Source organism: Rattus norvegicus, chromosome 4 (assembly GCF_021556685.1).
Source record: "Rattus norvegicus strain SHRSP/BbbUtx chromosome 4, alternate assembly SHRSP_T2T, whole genome shotgun sequence".
Classification (NCBI taxonomy): domain Eukaryota; kingdom Metazoa; phylum Chordata; class Mammalia; order Rodentia; family Muridae; genus Rattus; species Rattus norvegicus.
Window position 1 is genome coordinate 78,912,548 of NC_141537.1, and position 24,783 is coordinate 78,937,330.

Consider the following 24,783-nt stretch of genomic DNA (forward strand, 5'->3'; position numbering starts at 1 on the left):
TTGCTAGGCAAAGGTAAATATATTGAGTTGCAAATCCAGCTGGAATTTGATGATCATGCCTTGTCACTATGTCATTTAGCAGTTTTAAATGCTCGGGATAAGGTTGAAGAGTCAGAAAAAAGGTCTAACCCTTCAACTTCAATGCCATTTATTTGTATTTTTTGCTTTGTATTTTTCTCTTGGGAGAGACCAGAATTATACTAAAATTATACAAGACACAAAAGAAGCATTCACTGGGTTTTTTGCCAAGATTAACTTTATAAATAGAATAGTATCAGATTCAGAAGTCAGAAAAATACTGATTTGAATATTAGGCTTTTGAAAATACTAATTCAAAATCCAAAAGGGCAATTAGACTTTTAAAGGCAAGATCAGTATCAATAGAAGAAAGGATTAGAAATATGGCTGATAATGGACCTCACATTTATAATTCTAATCTGGTAAGAAAAGCAATTTCTAAAATTCTTAAGAAAACCAAAATGGCAGATGTTTTAATTGTAGCAAGCAAGGTTATTTGAAAAGGGATCGTAGGCAAGGTGTACCTAGAAACAATGTTTTTTCTAGAAATAATTCAAAAAAGAAGGCCTGAGTCTTCTGGAGTATTCATAAGGTGTGTCAAAGGCTGTCATTGGACTAATGAATACAGATCAGTAAGGGATAAGTGAGGTAACCCTTTGCCATTGGAAAATACCCTAAAGGGCCTCCTGCAGGCCTTCATATCAAATTTGATTCAGTCATTCCCTATCAGCATTGGAGGAACTCACCCACAGAGCAATTAAAAGATTTAATGCCTGTTGTTAGAAAGAACACTGCTCTGGGTATAACTGAGGCCAGACCAGCTTCAGTGGATAAAACATAACATTCAGAAGGGACCAGAAAACAAACATTTTTGCAACCTGCTCTAAATGATTAGAGACCAAAAGGAAAAAATACAAATAAATGGAGTCAAAGTTAAAGAGTTAGACACGGAAGCAGATATAACAATAACGTCACCAAAATCTTGGTGTGCAAATTGGCTTCTCGGGAGGTAAATATTCAGCTTCCAGGGACTGGAACTTTATCTCAGTTTAGACAAAGTGCAGGATAGGTCAAGTGTATAGAGCAGAAGGACAGATAGGAAAATTAAAGCTGTATACAGATAACATTGCCATGAATGTATGGGGATGTCCCTTGTTGCAAAAATGGAAAACACAGATTAACATTCCTCCAATCTCAGAAACAAACTATAAAGTGAAAAATGCTTCTGAGAAAAATATGAAAAGGTATTACCAAGAACAGTCAGACTGTCCAAGTTGTCCATCAGCAGCATGTGACAGGAGGAGGGGTTGGTCTTCCAAAGTGAGCAATCCCCCTACCTTTAAATTTAATTTACCAAAGGCACACTTGCCTTACTGGCATAAAATGAAAAATGAGTTTTCTTAAATCAACTGTCTTAATTCCATGTTAGAGTGTTAGACGGACATAGTTTGCAAGTGGCCCATGCCACCTTGGAATCAGCTTTTGAGTTTTAGTATTTTTGTTTAGTATTTTTAAAACAAGTGAGAGATTTGAAGTGTTTCAAGTAAATTCAACGGGTTACTACAGTTCAAACTTGTTTTCTAAATCTCTAGGAGTTAGAGAGATTTGGAGCTAAGATAAAATATTTGAGCAGGGAGGTGGTAGCTCATGCCTTTAATCCCAGCAGACAAGGGGATCCTAAAAGTTAGTTGGTTAAATTCTACAGTTACGTTGAACAAAGTGGTGGTGGTTCACACTTCTAATTAGAGCACTTGGAAGGCAGAGGCAAGCATATGTGAATTGTAATTATTTAAATGTAAAAGCCTCTTACAAAAGGTAGGCTGAAATTCAAAGTGAACGTCCCTTGTAACCTAAAAATAAATATTTAAGTCTTGAATTTTATATATATAATATATATGAAAAAAGGGGGAAATAGGTATATTTATCCAATAAGATATACTTAGTTTTCAAAAGAATTCTTAAAATTTCAGTTGAAAGATAATACTTTTTCTATTGTCAAAAACCTCTTTGCCCTAGGAAAAAGATAACATGCCAAAAAAGGGAACTCCCCAGAGTTGGAGATTTGTTTTTATCTTTCCAGGAGAATAAAAGCATCCAACTAAGGAATCCAGAGACCACCAGACAAACGAAATATTTGAAAGAAAAAGACAATCATCAAGACAAAACGTCTCAAGAGAAAGAGCAAATTGGCCAAGTGGTACCGCCCACCTCCCTCTTGTCCCTTTTGCCCTCTAAAGACATAAGTGGTAAATGTGGTCCCAATTCAATTCAAAACGAAAGCTGTCTTTGGGCTTGGAGCATAGCCCTCACCTTCTTGAAACTCATGTATGCTTGTTAAAGGAAAATCTAAAATCTCTATCTCCTATCAGCAGAGCCACCTGGTATGGGACGGAGGTTTGTGTCTGTGTGTCTTGGTGGGCATACTCAAGCACTCAGGGGATCACAGTGCATGCCATTGCCAGAGCTACCCAGCTGACTCAGCCTGGAAGCAGCGCTGGCACTGACCAAGTACTGGGAGCTTGGCATGCGTGGCAGAAGTCTAGAAACTGAAACAGCCTCTGGGGTCCTCCATAGTTTTTAAACAGTTCACTCAGAACAGTAGGGTACTGACATTGACACCCCCTCCCTCCTCTGGACTTCTTTCTAGGCTCTACACAGATTTCTTCCTGTTCCATGGGCTGTAGCTTCAGGAGTAGAAGGCTAGTTCCACAGTTATGACCCATGGGCCTACTCTTAAATGGGACTTGTGGGCACATCTGAGTAAGTCCCAAGTCAGAATCCCCTCAAATGGTTGGTACTCAACACTACTCTGCCCGTGTCTCCCTGATAGGGTTTGGTGGCATTATTTATAATAGGCTTCCTACACATAACCCGTTCTGACATGTTCTCAAAAAGGTCACACCTAGGAGCTCCATGGCCTTCTTGTTCAGTTGTAGACACCGTGATCACGTGGCATTTATACAAAGGTCATAACTACATCAGGAGCTGAATCTCTGGCCACAAGGCCTGCCTAACACTTCCTCCTGTTGTTTACAAGGGAACACATATTTGTGTGTGAAAAGTCTAGCCTCAGCTCCTACCTGATAGCTCCAAATCCCCACAAGGACAACTCCCACCACTTTATAAAGTTTCTTGGAGCCTAGGAGAGCTTTGCACCACATGCACCGATGTGATGTTCATGGAACTCATTCCTATTTCACTGCTGTACCCCCAGAAGACCTTTATGATCTGAGCAAAGGAAGACCATGAGATACAGAAGATGGTTCTTCAATATCTGGGGCTTTCTGTTCCCTTTTACGCAGGGGAATTGTCCTGCCTCAATGATGGGCATGCAGAAGGAGGCTGCTTTAGAAAATCTAATAAGTTCACCAATACCCTTGGCTGGTCATTGTTCTGGTATGCAAAGTTTACCCCCGACAGATCTCTCTTTAAACTGTGTGTGTGTGTGTGTGTGTGTGTGTGTGTGTGTGTGTGTGTGTGTGTGTGTGTGTGTGTGTGTTTAATCACTTCAGTGCTGGTTGATCAATGCAAGTCTGGTAACAGTAGAGTTTCCATCAGTAAGGGGGGGAGCAGGTCAGTATATTAGAGCACAGCTGCACCCCAATGCCAGGTAATGGAAAAACCGTATGAGTGGTGAGTCTGTACCACTGGAGGGAAACCCTGCAGGATATATTGAGTGGCAGAAAGTAACAGGCAGCCTGTGCTAACTTTGTGGAAGAATGGGAGGATACTAAAGTTCCCAGTTATAGAAATGAACACTGAAAGGTCTGAGGTGCTCTCAAACAGCTAGGACCGGGAAAACAACTGTTCTCCTTTTAGAAACACAGCCTTAACTCCAGGAATGGAGGTGGGACAAAGGCAGTCAGAAAAGTGTTTGTCACCAGGCATGAAGACCTGAGTTCACATCCCCAACATAGAAAATGGGACATCATGCAACACAACAGCAGCCCAGAATTAGAATTAAAGGACAAAGACAGGCAGATCCCTGACACCTGCTCAACATCTACGTCTTTCAGAATCCATGAATTCCAGGTTAACTGAGAGATCCTGCCTCAAAAACTACTGTGGGGTTGGGGATTTAGCTCAGTGGTAGAGCGCTTGCCTAGCAAGCTCAAGGCCCTGGGTTTGGTCCCCAGCTCCGAAAAAAAAAAAAAAACTACTGTGGGAAAAGACACAATGGCAACCTCTGTTCTCCAGACCATAGACACACAAGAACACATTCACACCACACACACACACACACACACACACACACACACAGCGAGAGAGAGAGAGAGAGAGAGAGAGAGAGAGAGAGAGAGAGAGAGAGAGAGAGAGAGAGGAAAAGAAAGACAGATGATGAAGATGAAGAAAACAGCCCAGAGCTAGGAACTTGCACAAGGTGTACGGAAATGTTCACAGAACCCTCTACAGACTAAAGGACATCACTGGAAGGACAGTGTGTGGCCTTTTAATGAAGTTAGGTCCAGGCCCAAGACTGAGAGTCCCTCTGTGGGCAAGGGTTCTAGGCAACTTTGACCAGAGGAACAGGATATGAAGTTAGTACATAGAGACAAGTGGGCAAGCTGGTCTTTAGGGAAGAATCCAATAGAAAATTCCACCCTGAGTTGTGTTTCCACACTTCTGAGTGGGATATGTGACATAAGGAAACACATTTCCAAACATAAATGTATTGACAATGCACAGGTTCTCTGCCCAGCTCCCCACCATGTCCCTGGGGGAGTGCCTAGGCTTCCCTTTGCTTAATTTCTATTCTACAATTGAATTTTAAAGCCAGGCATGGTGGCATACACCTTTAAACCCAGACCTCAGGAGGCAGAGGCAGGCAGATCTCTGAGTTTGAGGCCAGCCTGGTCTACAGAGCGAGTTCCAGGACAGCCCAAACTACACAGAGAAACCCTGTTTTGAAAAAAACAAACAAGAAAATTAAATTGAAATTCCTCCAAGTCCTCATCCCCATCAGAACTGCTGTTTGTACCTGGGACGCCTGTAACTGGCCCAGTACCAGAAGCTCCTGAGCCTCGCACTGTGCCTCTATCACCAGCATTCTCGGCAAAACATTTCTTTTTTTGTTATTGGATATTTTTACTTATATTTCAAAGGGGATACCCTTTCCCAGTTTCCCATCCATAAACCCCTTATCCCATCCCCTACCCCCTTCTTCTATGAGGGTGTTCCCCCATCCAAGCACCCACCCCTTCCCACCTCCTCACCCTGACGTTCCCCTGCATTGGAGGGGTCCAGACTTGGCAGGACCAAGGGCTTCCCCTTCCATTGGTATCCAACAAGGCCATTCTCTGTTACATATGCAACTGGAGCCATGGGTCAGTCCATGTATACTCTTTGGTTGGCGGTATAGTCCCTGGGAGCTCTGGTTGGCTGGTATTGTTGTTCTTATAGGGTTACAAGCCCCTTCAGCTCCTTCAGTCCTTTCTCTAATTCTCCAATGTGGACCGCATTCTCAGTTCAATGGTTGGCTGTGAGCATTCGCCTCTGCATTTGTCATGCTCTGGCAGAGCCTCTCAGGGGACAGCTATATCAGGTTCCTGTCAGCATGCACTCATGGCATCAGTAATATTGTCTGGGTTTGGTGGCTGTATGTATATGGGCTGGATCCCCAGGTGGGGCTGGCTCTGAATGGCCATTCCTTCAGTCTCTGCTCCAAACATTGTCTCCATATCTCCTCCTATGAATATTTTTGTTCCCCTTTCTAAGAAGGACTGAAGCATCCACACTTTGGTCTTCCTTCTTCTTGAGCTTCATGTAGTCCATGGATTATATCTTGGGTAATCTGAGCTTTTAGGCTAATATCCACTTCTCAGTGAGTGCATACCATGTATATTTTTCTGTGATTGGGTTACCTCACTCAGGATATTTTCTAGTTCCATCCATTTGCCTATGAATTTCATGAAGTCATTGTTTTTAATAGCTGAGTAGTACTCCATTGTGTAGATATACCACATTTTCTGTATCCATTCCTCTGTCGAAGGGCATCTGGGTTCTTTCCAGTTTCTGACTATTATAAATAAGGCTGCTATGAACGTAGTGGAGAATGTGTCCTTGTTAGATTTTGAAGTATCTTTTGGGTATATGCCCAGGAGTGGTATAGCTGGGTCCTCAGGTAGTAAAACATTTCTAATGGGGAGAATCTACGGCAATGAATTACCTATAATAAAAAGGACCTCTCAGAGTCCTTCCACTTCCTCATAGGCCATGAGTTAAGCCTTGACTTCATCAAGGCCTCGTGAGTAAAACTCCTGCTTGAGACCCAGAGCCTTGAGTGGAGAGCAAAGGTCAGATGGGGTCTTCTTACATCAGTGACAGGTGCAAGGCTTTGGGGAGGGATGTTCATCTGGGGCCCAGGATCACCCCAGTCAGGATCTGCAGAAGCAAAGCCTGATAACAGGAACAGCAACACACTCGTGTGCAAAGCCAGTGTGTCCCAGGAACTCTGTATACAGCAGGACCTTGTACCTCACTAGCAGGTACAAGAAAAGACAGGGCAAAAAGGCTTAGGTCTGTCAGTACCACAAGCAACCCTGCCTTTCTAGATGGTAGGAGGGGGCTTCATTTACAATTGTCAGTCATGAATTCCCACCTTGTGAGTGAGCCTTAGATACAACTAGATGGCTGCCCATCACCCCAATATAGGTGTCACTATGCACTATACTGGTTGCCTTTGCCAGACCATTCACTGTTCTCTTGTATGTTTTACAGCTGAGTAGGACCTATTGATTGTTTTTCTTCCTTGGAAGTCTGAATTGTCCTTGTGAAAGTATAAGACCCAGTCCTTAAGTAGGAGGCTTCCAGGTCAGATGCGGCTAAATTCCTTCAAGCCTTTTATCTGAAGGATGTAATGTCTCCAGCTATTGAGTCTTACTGTGCAGTTGTGAGACGCAATCAATGGCAAAGCCAATAGCCTATGCTCCTCTGGGAGTCTCATGGACTTCCCCCTGACCAACAACGCAAAGGGAAGTTTCCCATGCCTGGCCCTGGGCTTGCTGTTGGTCAACAGCTCATTGGGGGGATCAATATCATCTTGGGTGATGGAATTCCATTTAAGTGTGCCTGTGCCTGTTCCTGTGCCTGTGCCTGTGCCTGTGCCTGTGCCTGTGCCTGTGCCTGTGCCTGTGCCTGTGCCTGTGCCTGTGCCTGTGTCTGTGTGTGTCTGTGTCAGTGTCTCTGTGTGTGTCTGTATGTGTGTCTGTGTCAGTGTCTGTGTGTGTGTGTGTCTGTGTCTGTGTGTGTGTCTGTGTCTGTGTCTGTGTCTGTGTCTGTGTCTATGTCTGTGTCAGTGTCTGTGTTGGTGTATGTCTGGGTAGTGTAGTATTTTTACAGTAAGCTTATAAAATGTTTTCCTCATGGCTTTTTCATTATCTCTCCATTCCACAGACCTTACATTCTTGTATCATCCTCCCTTCCTGCACTTTAAACATTTAACCTAAATTTCAGCATGTGACCCTCTAAATGATCATCTGTTGAATCAGAAATGGAATTTTGCTATCACTACAGTCCTCTGGCCCACCAGAGCTCAGGCCATTTTTAGCCCTTGAGGAGCAGGTCTTGGGCTGCTGTGACTCACGCTGCACCCTGCTGAAGAATGTTCCTCAGTGCTTTAAGACCAAAAGGGAGAAACTGTGGGAGATACCTAGATAAGAATGTGTATAAAAGGTTTTCATACCCTGGAGTAATTAGGTGGATGCACACAGGAGCCGGGACAGCACTGTGAACTGTGAGTAAGAATCAGAGCCTCCAGCTCTGGCTTCAGTTGGGTAAGGGAGGAAGCACAGCTGGGGGAAAGACAGGGCTTAGAGACAAGGTGCTCAGGAGTGCTGTCTTGGAGAAATACCTAAGTTCTCTCCTCTCTTCTGCTGAGTTCCAGAGCCATGGGGTTGGCACAAAGGAGCTGGGCACTGGGCTGCACGGCCATCATGTCAGTTCTACAGATGACCATGGCAGGGAACCCCAACTGGATGCTGAACGGCAAGGCCCAGGTGTTGGCAGACCTGAGCGCCCAGGAGATCCAGGCCGTGCACAGCTTCCTGATGAGCAGGTCAGAGCTGGATCTGCAGCCATCAGACACACGGGCTTTAGACAAGAATTCTGTGCTCCTCATTGAGACACTACTGCCCAAGAAGAAGGATGTCCTAGAGTTTCTGAATAAAGAAACCAAAGCTCCTGTGCGGGAAGCCCGTGTCATCGTTTTCTTTAGTGCCCAGGAGCACCCTAATGTCACTGAGTTTGCTGTAGGGCCCCTGCCACAGCCCATCTACATGAGAGAACTTTCCCCTAGGCCTGCGAAACATCGATCCTGGGCATCCAGACCCATGTGCAAAGCAGAGCAAAGCCTTCTCTACCACAAAGTCAAGGAGGCCATCACACCCTTACGGGAGCTTTTCCTTCATACCACCGGCTTCTCATTGGAGGACTGCAATGGCCAGTGTCTGACCTTCACCCATGTGGCCCCCCACAGTGTGGAGTCCAGACATCGGGCCACCTGGTTTCTCTTGCAGCGCATAGTAAAAGAACACCTGCTGCAGCCCACAGGCCTGGAGATCCTTGTGGATCATGGGAGCACAGATGTCCGGGACTGGAGAGTAGTGCAGGTCTGGTATAATGGGAAGCAGTACAACAGCCCAGAGGAACTCGCTCAGAAATATGCAGACGGAGAAGTAGATACCATGGTCCTCAAGGACCTGCTGCCCAAGAACACAGAACTGCCACCAATCTTTAACAAGCCCGGTGGGAAATTCCCAACCCCCCTCAGAAAATCTGGCCCCCACGTGGAACAAGCCAATGGTTCCAGATACAGCCTAGAGGGTAACACTGTGATCTACAAAGACTGGAGTTTCTCCTTCCAGCTTCGACCCTCTTCTGGGCTGCACATATTGAATGTACACTTCAGGAATGAGTATATAGCCTATGAGATCAGTGTGCAGGATGCTGTGGCTGTGCATAGAGAAAAAACACCTGCAGGAGAACTGACCAAGACCATGGACCTAGGCTGGGGCCTGGGCAGTGTGACTCGTGAGTTAGCCCCTGGCATCAACTGTCCAGAGACAGCCACCTTCCTAGACGTCATCCACTACTATGACACTGATGGGCCTGTCCGTTATCCACGAGCCCTCTGCATCTTTGAGATACCCACAGGGATGCCTGTTAGGCCCACCTTTAACCATTTTGCAGGCAAAATCAACTTCTTTTCAGATGTAATGGGACACAAGCTGGTGCTACGGGCAACTTCAGCACTCTACAATTTTGACTACATCTGGGACTTCATCTTCTATTCTTCTGGCATGATCTCAGCCAAGGTGCATGCCACAGGTTACGTTCACACCACCATCTATACCCGTGAAGGACTGGGAGAAACTCACCTGCTGACTCACCAACTTGGCCACAGCCACACCCACCTTGTGCATTACCGTGTCGATCTGGATGTGGCAGGTAGGACTTAAAATCAGACCCTCTGTGTCACTTAGCTGCTTCCCACCATTAGCATTACCTCACCAAGAGAGGGCTGAGACTCCCTGATGTTAATCATAAGTATTCACTGAGTCTCCACCCCCAATCCCAAAGGAAACATTATGCATATCTGAGAAATAGTGGCTGTGAATGGTACCCTAGTGTTACACAGAATTTTAGGTGTGTATCTGCCTTGGGTCTAAATCCAATGGTTACAGAGGGAGAGGAGAAAGAAGTACAGTGGGAGGAGGGAAGAAATGCCACCGTCTAGCCCTTTCAGATCTGTCCATACTGGATATATAATGTCACCACAGAGTAGTATCCTGGCTCTGACATTTGACATCAAAGCCAATAACAGAGCAAGGCCAGCAGGATCAGATGGATATCTGCTGCCCACAAATCTGATTTGTTTTTATGGCTCAGAGTATATTGCTGCAGAAAGGTTCAGGCCTTCAACAACACAGGCATCATCTCTGGGGTTAAAACTACAGCAAGCAGGCTATACCACAGCTCTCTTGAAAAGAGCCTGGGTTACACTGAAACTACCGCAATTACCAGGACTGACCCATGAGCTGTCCTCTAGTTTCTGCGGTTTGGGATTCATTTAGTTCCCCAGCCCACATTGGTGGCTCATCTTCTGCCCCCAGCACTGCTTCTTGCTGGCCACTGGATGTGGCTATGGTCTGTGTTAGAGATCTAGGATGGAGGGAGAAAGCTTCCAATCTAAGCTTAATTCTGAACTTCCTTCTCCCCTCATGGTTTCAGGCATCAACAACAGCTTCCACACACTGCAAACCAGGCAGAAAAACACCACCAACTCCAGCAGCCCAAGACGCCTGGTACAGGACATAATGGAAAAGACACAGTATTCCCAGGAGCGTCAGGCCACCTTCTCCTTTGGACACACCCTGCCTTCATTCCTGCTCTTTAGCAGCCCCAAGAAGGACATCTGGGGATACCGGCGCAGCTACCGCTTAAAGATCTACTCCACATCTGAGCAGAGTCTGACCCCTGAAACCCAAGAGGACTTGGCTTTCAGCTGGGCCCGGTGAGGAGTGCAGGGAGTGTCAGGAGTCAGTGGGAGCTCCTCTCTGCCTGTGACTGTCTCTCTGTGATTCAATTCGTGAGGCTCTTAGTCCGTGTGTGCATCCTCATGCACGTGGGGAGGGAAGGGGTGTGCTCACAGGGCTCTTGGTCCTCAGATGCCTTTGAGCACTCTCGCAAAGTCCCAGGAGGTAACTGTTCATTGTGAGGAAACACCAACTTCCCCATCTGTGGCACTGAGGATGAGAGCCCTAGCTGGATCTCCAGGGCTCAGAACCACCTGGCTTGTTCTCAATCTGTAGGTATTCCCTGGCAGTGAGCAAATACTCGGATTCTGAACGGTACAGCACCAGCATCTACAACCAGAATCACCCCTGGGATCCCCCTGTGGTCTTTGAGGATTTCCTTCAGAACAATGAGAATATTGACGATCAGGTACTAGATTAGTCTCTCCCTTCCCTCCTCTGGTTTTATCACTACCCTTTCACTTGACCTGTCCCTGGTCCTAGGAGTGTGGCTTGCTGGTGGAGGGCAAGTTCAGAGGTCATGAAAGATGAGCCAACCTCCTTTCAACGGGGCTAGGACTCTCTGTGGAAAGTTTGTAGACATGTCTTAAAATGACCCAGACTTTCCAGGGTGTACAATCAGCACCTCCTGTCCACTAAAAACTTTGTCTCTCCCACAGGATTTGGTAGCCTGGGTGACAGTGGGCTTCTCTCATGGGCCCCACTCTGAAGCTGTTCCGTATATGGCCTCATCTAGGAACTTTGTAGGCTTTTTGCTCCTGCCTTTCAACTTCTTCTATATCACTGAAAAAAACCTAAGTACAAGTGCCGCAGACGTGGCAGACACTGGATTCCTGGAGGCAGGCTGTGCCTGATAACCCCTCTATTCAACTTCAGTGGGGCCTACAACCCTGTGTAAAGAGTCCAACCCCAGTTCCTGCTCAACACCCACAAGAACATTTAATAAACATTTAACATTCTTCCCTTCTCTGTTGCTTCTAGAACTGTGGAGGGTGTGGACCACATACTCAGATAAGTGGCCATGGCCTCCATATACAGTTATCTACTGTATGCCAAAAGGACCAGGGTAAAGATTTTCTTTGAGATGGATTTTTCAATATCTGAGTCTTTGCCATACCTCCTACAGCAACTTTATGGGAATTGTCACACCTCAATGCTTGGCATGCAGAAAAGGCTGTTGAGATTACCAACATCTCACCCTTTTGTTGTTTTAGCATCTGAGGTTTTCCCATAAAATTCTTTTATCAACAAATGACAAAACATATCTATGCGCTGATTCACAGTAGAGTCTTCAACAAGTAAAGTCTGGAGACAACAGACTCTGCACCTGTGGGGAAGAACAGTTGCTTGTTCAATCAACTAAGATAGAGCCTGCCCACCCACCCACCATGGTGCCACATAACAGGGACTGTAGGGAACCACCTACAGGATGACTGACAGCCATGTACCCTGTGCTAACTTTTGTGTATGAATAGGAGGAAGCTAAGAATCCTTTATAGGGGGCTGAAGAGATGACTCAGTGGTTAAGAGCACTGACTGCTCTTCCAAAGGCCCTGAGTTCAAATCCCAGAAACCACATGGTGGCTCACAACCATCTGTAATGAGATCTGATGCCCTCTTCAGGTGTGGATAAAGACACCTACAGTGTGCTTATATAAAAATAAATAAACCTTTAAAAAAAAGAATCCTTTATAGGAATTAAAGGTGGATGGTATATAGGTGTCTTCAAAAAGTAGAAGGAGACAAGGAAACAGTTTTCCTGAGTGCATCTATTGGGGACACAGCCGTTAACAACTCCAGATCTGGAGTTAGATTGATAGCTTAGTCCTTGCCATGCAGGCATGAGAAGCTGCAACCAGGTCTCCAACATCCTCATAAGACGGGGGAAGCACAGTGGCCCACATCTTTTTTCCCAGCAATGGAGACAGACAGATCCCTAGGGTTCCCTGACACCCACTCTAGTGGAATCAGTGAGCTCCAGGTTCACTGTCTCGAGAAACAAAGTGGAAAGAACAGACTTTGTTCACCAGGAAAGCATACCCAGAAGCACGGACACATGCACAAGCATATAGAGATACACAAAAGAGAGCAAGGAAGAAGGTGGGTGTGGTGGCACATGCCTTCCATTTCAGCAGAGAATTAAAGGTAGTGTGAGGCCAACCTGGTCTACACAGAAAATCCCAGGCCTCCAGTGCTGCACAGTGAAACCTTGTCTCAAACAGAGAGAGGGAGAGACAGAGGGGAGGAATCGGGGTGTAGGATGAAGATTTTTCCTGAGGTGGGGAAAGGGGGGCATTGTTTAGAGCAGCAAAGACATCGTTTGGAGCTTCCAGAAGAACTGAAGAGGCAGATATGAACTTTTCTAACCTGGATCTGTAGACAGAGGAAAACAAGGGCAAATAGAGAACCCCCAGCACTATGATATCAGTGCTTTGCAGAGACGTTAAGTCAGACAGGTCTCAGAGCCTACACAAAGATGGTCCCCCCTGTTGTGATTAACCAGGACCTCAACGCCACTGGGCCACTTGATCCTAGAGTCTAAAATTGAATGACTATACAAATTTCAAAATGCATCCCCCGACAGGTAATTTGTGTCATTAAAAGGTAGTTCTGTTTACAGTACAGCCTTCTATCCTATCAAGATAGAACCCTTTGTAGCCCTTGGGAATCAAGGATTGGTATCAAGCTGTGCCTCTGGCCAAAGTATGTTCCCTCACTAAGATAACACCAAACAAGGAGGAGAATGGGAGTTTACCTGCATGAGAGATACTCCGATGAAGGAGGAAATAGAAATGTACCCTAGTGCTTGGCCTTGGACAGGGCTGTGGACTGTGAGTGGAAAGCCAGAGACTCCAGCTCAAGGTGCAGCCAGCTTTAGGGGAAGAAGCTGAGATGTGGGAGAATGACTAGGCCTAGGACAAGGCTCTGAGTTACTGGTTTGGAGATGGAAATACCTTTGTCTCCTTTCCTGTATTCCAGAGCCACAGGGTTGACAGGAAGACCCTTGGCATTGGGCTACTTGAGTGCAGCCTTGGTACTACACGTGGCCATGACTGAGTGTCCTAGATGGAGCCTAAATGTCAAACCCCAGGTATCCTGAGACCTGAGCACTGACCAGCAGAGGTTGGGGCAAAGCTCCTTGTGAAACAGGAAGGAGTGGAGCTGCAGTCATCTGAGACAATAACTTCAGGCAAGAACTTCGTGTTCCTCATTAAGATGATAATGCCCAAGAAGCAAGATGAGCTGAAATTTCTCGATAAAAGAAAAACATCTCCTGGGGTGGCTATGTCATGGTCATCGATGCTCAGGAGTGGAGCATGTCATTGTCATCAAGTTTGCTCTGGAATCCTACTGCAGCCCATCTACATTAGAGCATGTTCCCCTGAGCCAGGGGGATAGCTGTGAGTGTTGAGTTGCAGGATCCATTTCCAAAGCAAAATATGACCTCTTCTACAAAACCTAAGAGGGCCAACAAGCCTGATATGTTTTCTTGGTACTGCCAGCTTCTTATTACAAGATGTAGCCAGTGCGTGACAGTCAGCAGTGTGGCCCTCCCATGGTGGGAGGTTCACAAGAGCCATAGCAGGTACATTACTATGTGGAGGGTGTCATTGTGCATCCAACAGGGTGAGAAATCCTAGTGGATCATGGAGCACAGCTGTCCAGAACTAAAGAGTGGAGCTCTCTGGTAAAAGCAGCAAGTTCTACAACAGCCCAGAAGAACTGGCTCAGAGAAACACAGATAGAGAAGTGGGCATGGTGGTCCTCAATGACCACTACCCAAGAACACAGCAGCCTCCAATCTCATTCTCCTAAAAACCTCGTGAGGACTTCATGATGCCCGAAGCATGGTTGATCCCCCAACACAGCACGGCCTTGCTTTTCCTACCACAGCCTAGAGGCCAGCAGTGTGCTCCACAGAGGTTGGAGCTTCTCCTTCCAGCTGAGGCTCTCTTCTGGGCTGCAGATTCTTGACGTGAGCTTTGCATTAATGTACCAGCTACAAGGTCAGTGTACAAGAGGCTGTGGGGGTCTTTATAGAAGACACACACGACTGTGTGCTTTCAGACCCAGTATGTGAACCTGGGTAGTTCACTGTGACTTGCTCCCTGGAACTGACTGAACCACAGCCACATTCCCAGACACTTTTCACTAGACACTGGATTTCTCCATCAGATGGGTTTTCCAATATCTGAGGTTTTCAGCTGTCTTGCGTGCAGGGGAATTGTCCCATCTCAATGATGGACATGCAGAAGGCGGCTGCACTAGAAAATCTAACAAAATCACCAATGCCTTTGGCTGGTCATTGTTCCGGCATGTAAAGTTTACCCTCCACAGATCTCTCTTTAAACATATTGTGTGTGTGTGTGTGTGTGTGTGTGTGTGTGTGCTGAATCACTGTGGTGCTGTCCGTAACAGTAGATTTCCCATCTGTAAGGGGGAGCAGGTCAGTACATTAGAGCACAACTGCACCCCAGTGCCAAGTAATGGAATAACTGTATGAGTGGTGAGTCTGTTCCCTGGAAGGAAACTCTGCAGGATCTCTGTGAGTTCGAGGCCAGGCTGGTCTGCAAAGTGAGTTCCAGGACAGTCAGGGATACACAGAGAAACCCTGCCTTGAAAACAACAAGCCAACAAACAAATGAAGCACAGCCTTCAAGAGCCCCTGGTTGGATATGAACAAAGGTTCAGTCACAGGCATGCGGTCCTGAGTTCAGACCCCCCCACCCAACACTGATAGAACTAGGCATAGTACAGTGTGGGTTGGTAGACAAACAGGCAGATCCACAGAGCTTTTTGACAAGCCAAGTTCAAAGAGTCACAGCTCCAGGTTTGGTGAGAAATCCCAACTCAATAAATACAATGAAGAGAGAATGAGATGGAAGAAAATGAGCAGTGGCTTTCACACAGGATAGCAACAGTCTCTCTCTCTCTCTCTCTCTCTCTCTCTCTCTCTCTCCCTCTCTCTCCCTCTCTCTCCCTCTCTCTCCCTCTCTCTCCCTCTCTCTCTCTTCCTCTCTCTCTTCCTCTTCCTCTTCCTCTCTCTCTTCCTCTCTCCCTCTCTCTCTTCCTCTCTCCCTCTCTCTCCCTCTCTTCCTCTCTCCCTCTCTCTCCCTCTCTCTCTCCCTCTCTCTCTCTCCCTCTCTCTCTCTTCCTCTTCCTCTCTCTCTCTTCCTCTCTCCCTCTCTCTCTCCCTCTCTCTCTCTTCCTCTCTCTCTTCCTCTTCCTCTTCCTCTCTCTCTTCCTCTCTCCCTCTCTCTCTTCCTCTCTCCCTCTCTCTCCCTCTCTTCCTCTCTCCCTCTCTCTCCCTCTCTCTCTCCCTCTCTCTCTCCCTCTCTCTCTCTTCCTCTTCCTCTCTCTCTCTTCCTCTCTCCCTCTCTCTCTTCCTCTTCCTCTCCCCACCTCTCTCTTCCTCTCTTCCTCTCTCTTTCCCTCTCTCCCTCTCTCTCTCTGTTCCTCTCTCTCTCTCTCTCTCTCTCTCTCTCTCACTGTGTCTCTGTGTCTGTCTGCCTGTCACACACACATGCGCTGTCTATGTATCTGTCTTTCTCATACACACAGACTTATACTGTGTCTATCTTCTGTCTCTCTCTCTCTCTCTCTCTCTCTCTCTCTCTCTCATACACACACAAACACAGCTGCACACATACAGCTTTCTTAGGCTCACTGAGGTGGGAAAATTCACCTATAGCCCTCATAAGAGGGACCTGAACACCTTTGACAGTGAAAAACTCATCTAACACAAAAACTCGATATCTCCTTTGACTCCCTTTGCCCTGGAGAGAGAGAGAGAGAGAGAGAGAGAGAGAGAGAGAGAGAGAGAGAGAGAGAGACAGAGACAGAGACAGAGAGAGAGAGAGAGAGAGAGAGAGACACAGAGACAGAGAGACAGAGAGACAGAAAGACAGAGAGAGACAGAGACAGAGAGAGAGACAGAGACAAAACAGACAGACAGACAGACAGGCAGGCAGGCAGGCAGGCAGGCAGGCTGTTGCTACCTGTCTTGGTTAGGTTTCTACAGCTGTTACAAAACCATGACCAAACCAACTTGGGAAGGAAAGGGATTATTTGGCTTAAGCTTCCATATCACAGTTCATCACTAAATGGAGTCAGGACAGGAACTCAAGCAGGGCAGGAACCTGAAGGCAGGAGCTGATACAGGCCATGAGGCAGTGCTCTGATTGGCTTGTTCATCGTGGCATGCTCAATCTACTTTCTTCTAGAACCCAGTATCACAAGCCCAGGGATGGCACTACTCACAGTAGGCTGTGCCCTCCTCCATCAATGACTAATTAAGAAAATGATGCCTTACAGCCCTGCCTACAGACTGATCTTGTGGAGACATTTTCTCAACTGGGTTCCCTCCTCTCAGATGACTCTGGCTTATGTCAAGTTGACATAAAACTAGCCAGCACACACCTCTGATAAGCTGACAGTAGCTTGAGGACTGAAAGCCACCACCTACTTCTCCATTTTTTCCTAGCTTTTGGATCATGTTGTCCATGCTTAGGGACTTGGTGGCACTTACAAGTGGGGATAGTGGCATGACACAGCAGAGCTCACAGATGCATCTAATGGGACACCAAAGAGCCTGGCAGGCAAGGGAGTCAACTCCAGGACACTCTGCAGGGATGGAGAAGGTTCCTCTTTGGGTGGGTTGCAAGGAGAGGACATGTTTCCTATCTGCAAAGGGAAGGTCATTTGCTACCAAGTTCTGCCTTGGATTCTATGTCTCTACTGTCATTTGTCCTTCAGCTACCTCCTCACAGCATCCTGCTGCTCCTAGTATGTCACAGTGTGTCCTGAGTCTCTCTCCTGAACCGCATTCTTTGATTTTAAAGTCACGAAGAACATGAGGCACAAGAAATACATATTGCCCACTGAAGGACTACTGGTGGGCCCCAGGGACAAAATATCAGTCAATGGCCTGGACTGCAGGGAGGGAGGAGCAGGAAGCGTTTGGAGGACTTGGAAACAGGTGGGAACACTCCCTGACACTGCAGTAGCAGGTGCCTGTCACACACACTTGTCATGATCTCCTGGATGGCAGGAGCCCTGGGCTCTGGGTGGTAATGCAGTAACTCTGGGACTCAGTCTTTGTGGCATATGGACTCGTAGACGGGTGCTGGTAGCTGGGGAGATGTAAATCCAGGAAAGGAACGGATACCCCTCAGAACCCATGTGGGAGAAGCCGGTGAGGTAGTACATACTTGTCATTCCAGAGCTAAGAGGCAGAGACAGGCTTATCTGTGGGGCATCCTGACAAGCCCACTGGCCTACTTATCTAGTTCTAAGCCAATAGGAAGACTCCATATTACTTCAAAAAAAAAAAGCTAAAATTCAGGTGTGGTGGTTCGCTCCTGTAATTCCATGACTGGGAGGGAGAGACGGGAAGATTAGAAGTTCAAGGCCATAATCAATCTGATTCCAGCCTGGGTTGAAATTAGAGTCGGTATCAAACAAAAGAAGAGGAGGAGGAAGAGGAATAGAAGGAGAACCAGAAGGGTAGATGGCCCCTGAAGAACGACACACTTAGTTTTCTTCTGAAATCCACACCCACGTGCATAGAAGCAAGGTGCCTTACCAAATACTAACACATGCACAGTGAAGTCCATTTTGCTTATTTAATGGAGGGTTGACTAGGATGTTAATAGCATTTGTTGCTCTTGCAGAGGACCCAGATTTGGTTTCCAGCACATAAACTGAGGCTTACAACTGTCTACAATTCCAGTTTCTGGGTATCAAATGTCCTCTTCAGATTTCCATAACAATCTTCATGCATGTGGTGTGCATACATAAACTCAGGCAGACAAGTGTACTGGTAAAATGATGATACTCTGCTACGCTTGTAGACAGGAGCCTGGCATAACTGTCCTCTGAGAGGCTCCACCCAGCCGCTGACTGAAACAGATGCATATACCCACAGTCAAATACTGGACTGAGCTCAGGGAGTCTTATGGAAGAGTTGGGGAAAGGATTGAGGGCCCCAGAAGAGATAGGATCTCCAAAGAAAGACCAACAGAGTCAACTAGCCTGGACCCTTGGGGGCTCTCAGAGTCAGAACTACCAGCCAAAGAGCATACATGGGCTGGACCTAAGCTCCCTGCACATATGTAGCAGATGTGCAGCTCGGCCTGCATGTGAGTCCCCAACAACTGGAGGGAGTTGTACCTGAAGCTATTGGTTGTCTGTGGATCCAGTTCCCCTAACTGGGCTGCCTTGTCTGGCCTCAGTGGGAAAGAATGTGCCTAGCTAGCCCTGCAGAGACTTGATGAGCCAAGGAGAGGGGATCCCCAGGGGGGCCTCCACCCTCTCAGAGGAAAAGGAGAGGAGAAAGGGGAAAGGATTGTGTGATGGGGACTGGGAGGGGGTAGCAATCAGGATGTGCAGTGAATAAATAAATTGATTAATTAATTAATGGAAAAGAGAAAATTTCAAAATTAAATACTAGGACCAGAGCCGAGCTCGTGTCCTTCTCAGTTTGTACTATATAAAAGGTCCTTGTCTCACCCACTTCTGTCAGACTGGACTTACACCATAATGATTGTGAGCGTCAGGCCTTGCCACCAACTCCAAAAGGCAAGAGTTGTCAACAGAGGGAAGTGTCCATGCTGGGACATTTCCTCAGTCACACAGGCATGAGACTCCATGGGCAGGAGTCCAGGACAGTGGAGAGGACCTTTCAGACCAGCATTGACAGTGATCACCAGGGCCAGCAGACATGGGACAGAAGAGCTGAGGCTCCCAGCAGCCCAGCAGCTCACAGGGGTGGGGCAGGTGCAGGACACATCTTTCACTGCCACAGTGAATCAGGAGATCTCGTCCTCGGCAGACTAAATGCCAATGTGCCGAGGGACAGTGGAAGGGACACGGACAGAGTCAGGTCCAGGACCAAGACAAGAAGTCCCTTGGAAGAGGAAGGTTCTAACAAACTTTGATCAGAGCAACAGGATATGAACTTTGTACAAAGGGCCAAGTGAGAAAAGTTCCTGTACAGCAGAAGCCAACAGAAAAATTCAACCTTTTCTGAGCACACAGTTGTGATTCCCACACTTGTGGGTGGGACATATGACACAAGAATGGGCATGCGAGGTCACATTTTCTCTGCATTTTGATCAGTTGTGGATTTCTGTAACAGTTACCATCTGTTTCAAAAAAAGAGAACTTCTTTGATGAGGGATAAAAGCTACACTTATCCATAGGTGTAAGGGCAAGTATTTAGAATATAGTTAGAAATTGCATGGATTTCAGAAAACGGCAGTAGTGAGTTATCCTCTAGAGTCTACAACCATCAAGCCATGGGGTATGCACCCAATGAATTTCTATTGAGGGGGAGTTAAGTCCAATGTGATACCTATTGGTTACCCTGAGATAAAAATGTCACTATGGCACCATCGAGGATGTCTTGCCAGGCTGGCCACTACTGTGACTCACAGGCTCTTCAACTGGGTAGGACATTAGATGATTCTTCTTCCCTAGCTGCTTGAATTACACCTTCTGACATGGGAGAGCTAGTCCTCAGGGGTGAGACTTCTAGGTCATTCCAGCTCAATTCTTCCAAGTCCTGTGTCCAACGAGTGTATTCATCAGTGGGTTCTCACCTTCATGCTGTAGATGACCACAGGAGAGTGGAAGTCACTACACTGTGCTGGGAGTCTCTTGAACCACCCTGACTAATAACTTGAAGGCTGGCCTCCCATGTTTCTTGGTTTGTTTTCTATCTCCATAACCAAAACAAACTTTGGGAGGTAATGATTTTTTTTCACCTTGCAACTTACAGTTTCTCATGAAGAAAAATCAGGCAGGAACCTGGAGGCAGAAACTGAAACAGAGGCCATGGAGCAATGCTACTTACTGGCTTATTCAGATTGCTTTCTTAGACAGCCAAAGGCCCCTGCCTACAGGCTACACCACCTGTTTGCTGAGCTCTCTGGCATCAACCCTTAATCACGAAAATGCTCCATAGATTTGCCTAGGCAACTTGATGGGAGCATTTTTCTCAATTGAGACTCTTCCTATTTTACTCAAGTTAGAGTTTGGGTCAAGTTGACAAAACAAAACAAAACAGCTACCACTCTGTGCCTGACACCAAAATTTTTGTTCATGACCTTTTAATGAAACAAAATTATCCTGTGTAGCATAGCCACACTTTATATGTATATACTATGTAATATATAGTAAAGAAAATGTAAGTTTTGGTAAGCATATAAAATAATATTTGTATTTTCAAACATACTTATGTCTTCTTCCTCCCTCTGTATCACTATCCCTTCATATATTTCAAACATCAACCTAAATTTCAACATGCATCCCCATACTAGGTAATTTGTTGCATGGGAAAGAGAATTTTGCTCTCACTAAAGCCCTCAACAGAAGCAGTACAAAAGCAGCTTGAAACCCTTGTTGGGCTAGCCTTGGCTATGACTTGTGGTGCCCCGAGCTCATGAATGTTTTGTGACAGTTGGAAAACCAAAAGAGAAAAAGATAATGGGGGTCTAGACAAGATGGAGTATAAGAGGTTTCCAGATGAGAGAGGAAATGGGTAGATGCACACAGGGGCCTGGACAGCACTGTGAACTGTGAGTAAGGATTAGAGCCTCCAGCTCTGGCTTCAGTTGGGTAAGGGAGGAAGCACAGCCAGGGGGAAAGACAGGGCTTACAGACAAGGTACTTGGAGACAGAGATACCTAGTTTCTCTCCTCTGCTCTACTAAGTTCCAGAGCCATGGGGTTGGCACAAAGGAGCTTGGCACTGGGCTGCATAGCCATCATGTCAGTTCTACAGATGACCATGGCAGGGAACCCCAACTGGATGTTGAACGGCAAGGCCCAGGTATTGGCAGACCTGAGCGCCCAGGAGATCCAGGCCGTGCACAGCTTCCTGATGAGCAGGACAGAGCTGGATCTGCAGCCATCAGACACACAGGTTTTAGACAAGATGGCTGGCAGTTCCCATTGGGTCAATGTTCAAGAAGCTATGGCTTTACATAGTGAAGACACACCTGCAGGATAGCTGTGATCCTCATTGAGACGCTGCTGCCCAAGAAGGATGTCCTAGAGTTTCTGGTTAAGGAACAAGATGTGCTGTGTAAGAAGCCCATGTTGTCAGATTCACTGTGCCCAGGTGCACCCTAATGTCATTGAGTTTGCTGGGTGGGAGTATGTATGGGGCTGGGGTGGTTACCAAATCCCATGTACATGAGAGAACTGTCCCCATGCCAGAGAAACAGCAATCCTGGTCAACCAGACCAATGATCAAAGCAGAGCAAAGCCTTCTCTACCACAGAATCAAAGCAGCAACCACACCCTTACAGGAGTTTTTCCTTGACACCACTGACTTCTCATTAGAGGACTGCAATGGCCAGTATCTGACCTTCACCCATACGGCCCCCATAGTCTAGACATCGGGCCACCTGGCTTCTCTTACACTGCATCGTAGAACACCTGCTGCAGCCCACAGGTCTGAAGAACCTTGTGGATCATGGGAGCACAGATGTCCGGGACTGGAGAGTGGAGTAGATCTGGAATAATGGCAAGCTCTAGAACACCCCCGAGGAACTGGCTCAGAAATATGCAAATGGAGAGTGAATATGGCAAACCCACTGTCAGACCCACTGTCCAGGAACGCAGAGAGGCCACGATTCTTTAACCAGCTTAGTGGAGATTGCCTAAGGCACCTTAGCAAGTCTGCCCTCACAGGGAACAAGCCAATGGTCCTTAACACAGTCTAGGAGACAACACTGAAATCCTACAGAGGCTGGCAGTTCCCATCCAGTCAGTGTTCAAGAGGCTATGGCTTTGCATAGTGAAGACACACCCACAGGATAGCTGACCAAGACCACAGACATGGAATGGGGCTTGAGCACTGTTACTCACTGTTACTCTACCATCAACTGTCCAAAGACAGCCTCCTTCCTAGAGTTCATCCACCACTACGACACTGATAAAGTGTTTGTCATCCACGGTCCCTCTTCATCTCTGAGAAGGTCAGAAGTATCTGTTAAGCCCATCCTTAACACCAGCTTTACAGGCAAATTCAACTCATGTAAGGGACTCAGTTGACACATGCTCATACTACTAACAACTTCAGCACTCTACAATTTTGTAGAGAGAATCTCTTATGAGCATCACCTGTCAGTAAAAGGCTTATGGCCAATGAGCTGAGTCAGGAAGTAGAAGGTGGGACATTGAGGGGACAGGGAGATTCTGGGAGAGAATCAAGCTCAGGAGGATTTGCCTAAGGAAGGGAGGCTCATGGGACCTGAGCAAAGACAACCAGCCGCGTGGCTTACATAGAATAGGATACATGGGTTATTGTGAGCCAGTCAGATAACACACAAAGCTTTGGACAAGACTTTTGTAAATCTATTTAAGTATCAGAGTCATTATTCCAGGAGCTTGGGGCCAGGAGGAAAAACATTCGCTTACAGAATTTTCACTGTGTCTGGGACTTTATTTTGTGCACTAGTGGCATGATCAAAACACACACCTCCAGCTAAGTTCACACCACTCCATACACGAGTATATACCACGAGAACCACCCCGGGGATCTCCCTGTGGTCTTCAAGCATTTCCTTCAGGACAATGAGAATATTGAAGATCAGGTACTAGACCAGCCCCTCCCTTCCCTCTTCTGGCCTGTCACTATCCTCTAACTTGACCTGTCCCAGATCCCAGGAGTATGGCTTGTGGGTGGAGGGGGAGTTCAGAGGTCATGAAAGATGAGCCAATCTCTTTTCAATGGGGTTGAGGGTGTCCAGAGAAATTTGTAGACACATATAACAATGTCCCACACATTAGTGTTCTCAGTAGGACCATAGTCAGCACTTCCTTGCCCACCAAAGCTTTTTCTTCCTCCCATGGGATTTGATGACCTAGATGACAGGCTTCTTGCACAAGCTTCCTTCTGAGGCTGTCCCCAACATGGCCTCAACCTAGAAACTCCATAAGCTCCTTGCTTCAGCCTTTCAACTTCTATATCACTCAAAAACACCCAGACGTATCAGGCATATCAGACCTCTCAGACACATAAACACCATAGACATCAGACACTGGATCCTTGAGCAAATGGTCGACCTCATGCCTCCTCCTTTCAACCTCAGTGGGACCTACAAACCTGGGTCCAGCCCCAACCCCATCTAACAGTCACAGAACCATGTTAGGATAGACAGAAAACCATTCAGTTTCCACCATGTGCTCTGCTTTTTAGCACTGTGGAAAGCATGGGCCGCATACTAGGATGAGTGGCTGTGGGGTGAATTCATGTTTTTCTAGTGAACCCTAAAAGATCTCCATGTCCAGGGCAAAGGAGCCAAATGAGGTACTGAATTTTTCACTGTCTGGAGTGCCTGAGTCTCTCTCATAGAGGCTGTGGGTGAATTTTCCCACCTCAGTAATGGTGTGCCTCAGGAACTGTAGTTGTACAACTGCTTGTGCATACGTGTGTGGGGTGTGTGTGTGTGTGTGTGTGTGTGTGTGTGTGTGTGTGTGTGCATGCTACCAGTCCAGCAACATAATGTATAGCTTGACTGAAAGCCACTGCTCTCTTTACCCTGACTTCCTAGCTGACCGATGGTGCTGTGTGAGGAATTTGGTGATTCTTGCTCAGTGGGAGCAAAGGCAGTTGGAGCACAGCTCAGAGGCCCATGAAATAAAACACTTGAGGAGGCTGCAAGAAATCTGGGAGAACAAAGGAACAAAAACGGTCACTCCGGGCCATTCTGATGGGACATAGGGCAGCATTGCCAGGAGTGGGTTGCAGGCAGTAGACATGTCTCTGATCTGCAGCAAGGAGGGTCACTGGTTGCTAAGTTCTCCCTTACCCTGTGACTCCCTTGCCATCGTAGCCCTCCTCCTGTTGCCAACTTACGTCAGAGAAGAGGGTTCTAAACACTCTTCCTCATCTTCTTCCTCCTGAGCAAAACAAAATGACATTTGGAGATAAGAGATTCTAGAGGGAGATCAGCTGTGAAGGACATGGAGACACAGGGAAACACAGTCCCTTCTGTAGGAGTTGTGCTGTCCAGGATGACTGCAACATATCAGTGGTTGGCATAGGTGTAACTGCAGGGAGGGGGAGCAGGGAGAGCTTAGATGATTTAAGGTCATTGGAACACTCCTCAGCACTGCGATGGCCTGGGCCTGTAATGAGGCATTTGTCAGGATTCGTTGGATAAGTGGCAAGATGAACCCTGGCATACATTATGAGTTTGGTGTGCCAATGGAGTGTCCCT

General features: G+C 46.8%; 1 protein-coding gene and 1 pseudogene across 1 annotated transcript; both read left to right on the top strand.

The window, feature by feature from the left end:
* Positions 1-7,904: 7,904 nt before the first annotated feature.
* On the top strand, positions 7,905-11,511 carry Doxl2 (diamine oxidase-like protein 2). The gene is given in 4 exon segments (NM_199291.1): positions 7,905-9,462; positions 10,246-10,528; positions 10,827-10,959; positions 11,210-11,511. Coding segments are annotated over 4 exon segments (2,169 nt in total). The 3' UTR covers positions 11,405-11,511.
* Positions 11,512-21,275: 9,764 nt separating this feature from the next.
* On the top strand, positions 21,276-22,138 carry Aoc1-ps1 (amine oxidase, copper containing 1; annotated as a pseudogene).
* Positions 22,139-24,783: the final 2,645 nt, after the last annotated feature.